Source organism: Cyprinodon variegatus, unplaced genomic scaffold (genome assembly GCF_000732505.1).
Source record: "Cyprinodon variegatus isolate N-32 unplaced genomic scaffold, C_variegatus-1.0 Scaffold942, whole genome shotgun sequence".
NCBI classification, from domain to species: domain Eukaryota; kingdom Metazoa; phylum Chordata; class Actinopteri; order Cyprinodontiformes; family Cyprinodontidae; genus Cyprinodon; species Cyprinodon variegatus.
Genome location: NW_015151395.1, coordinates 276702 through 277892, shown reverse-complemented (window position 1 = coordinate 277892; position 1191 = coordinate 276702). Strand labels below are relative to the sequence as shown.

Sequence of the window (1191 nt, the reverse complement as noted above, 5' to 3'; positions counted from 1 at the left end):
TCTACTTGAGTACAGTAACGAAGTATTTGTACTTTGTTACTTCCCATCTCTGCTGTCCGGAAGCATCAGAAACACGGCATCCGTTAAATGCATTCGTTAAGTTTCCTCCTGCGGATGTAATCACCACTTTGCAATGATTGCAAAGCGCCTTGTTTCCATCTTTATCATCCTTAAAATGAAGCCGAACTTTCGATCACTTTACCCGATGGGACGCCATTTTTTATTTTTTTTGCTTTTCTAGACTCACGTCTGCTCACGTCGTACTTGCTTACGGAAAGCCGTGTGAGTAACTTGCGTAAAAAATGTGACGTAAGTCGTGCGGCCCAGCGCTAGGCTTTGGTTTCCTGCCTGGAACCGTTAAGAGAACCGTTAAGCTAGCTGCCAGACGGCGCCATGGAATTGGAACACATGGAACCAGTTCTGAACAGGAACTGGTTTTCGTTTCCCATCATTATATCTGATTAATTGTTTCTGTAGCCGAGGTCAAATACCAATCAGATATACAACAAATCAACATGTAGAGATCAAACGATAGCATTCCTACTGCAGATAACAACCTGAAGTCTGGCAGCGGATAAATAACCAGATGGTTCCTAATAGGATGAGTTGATAATGTCTGACATTCACTAAGTCTGCTATCAGGTTTTAAAGCTTATTGACTCCTCCTGGTTAGGATGTGATGGAGACCCAGCAGATAGAAGTGATGATGAGGAGGAGGGGAGATGGTGTCAATGAAACCAATGGAAATAAAGAGAGCAGAAAATGCTTTATGGAAACCAAAAGACTTAAAATACTGATTCCATAAAGAAGCAAATATAACAGAAATGTTTTTGTGTTTCCTAAAATCCTTTGACATAAATGATGACAACAGAAAGGTGAGAAGCAGAGTGTCTGGTTAGTGTGTGTCTGTACCTGGAAGCAGATGGGCTGCTGGACATCCTCCACCCTGAACTGCTTCAGGAAGCGCTCGTCTCGACTCCAGAAGAGCCGGATGTCTGGGATGCTGTAGAGGATCATGGCCAGTCTCTCCAGACCCAAACCAAACGCCCAGCCCAGCTTGTTCCCGGCCCCGGCTGCAAGGAAGGAAGACAGGGGGCAAAGGTCAGGGGGCGGGGCCAATAATCCCAAAGTTCACTTCCTACATAGGTTTGCCTTGCTAAGTGGGCCTGATGGCTAACCTCAAAACCAACT

General features: G+C 45.1%; 1 protein-coding gene across 1 annotated transcript in view; it reads right to left on the bottom strand.

Annotated features, from left to right (window-relative positions):
- fars2 (phenylalanyl-tRNA synthetase 2, mitochondrial) overlaps positions 1–1191 on the bottom strand; it is a 115226-nt gene that overhangs the window by 10063 nt on the left and 103972 nt on the right. The window contains exon 8 of the mRNA XM_015398569.1: positions 913–1073. Coding sequence (XP_015254055.1) covers positions 913–1073 — 161 coding nt within the window. The remainder of the gene's footprint in view (positions 1–912; positions 1074–1191) is intronic.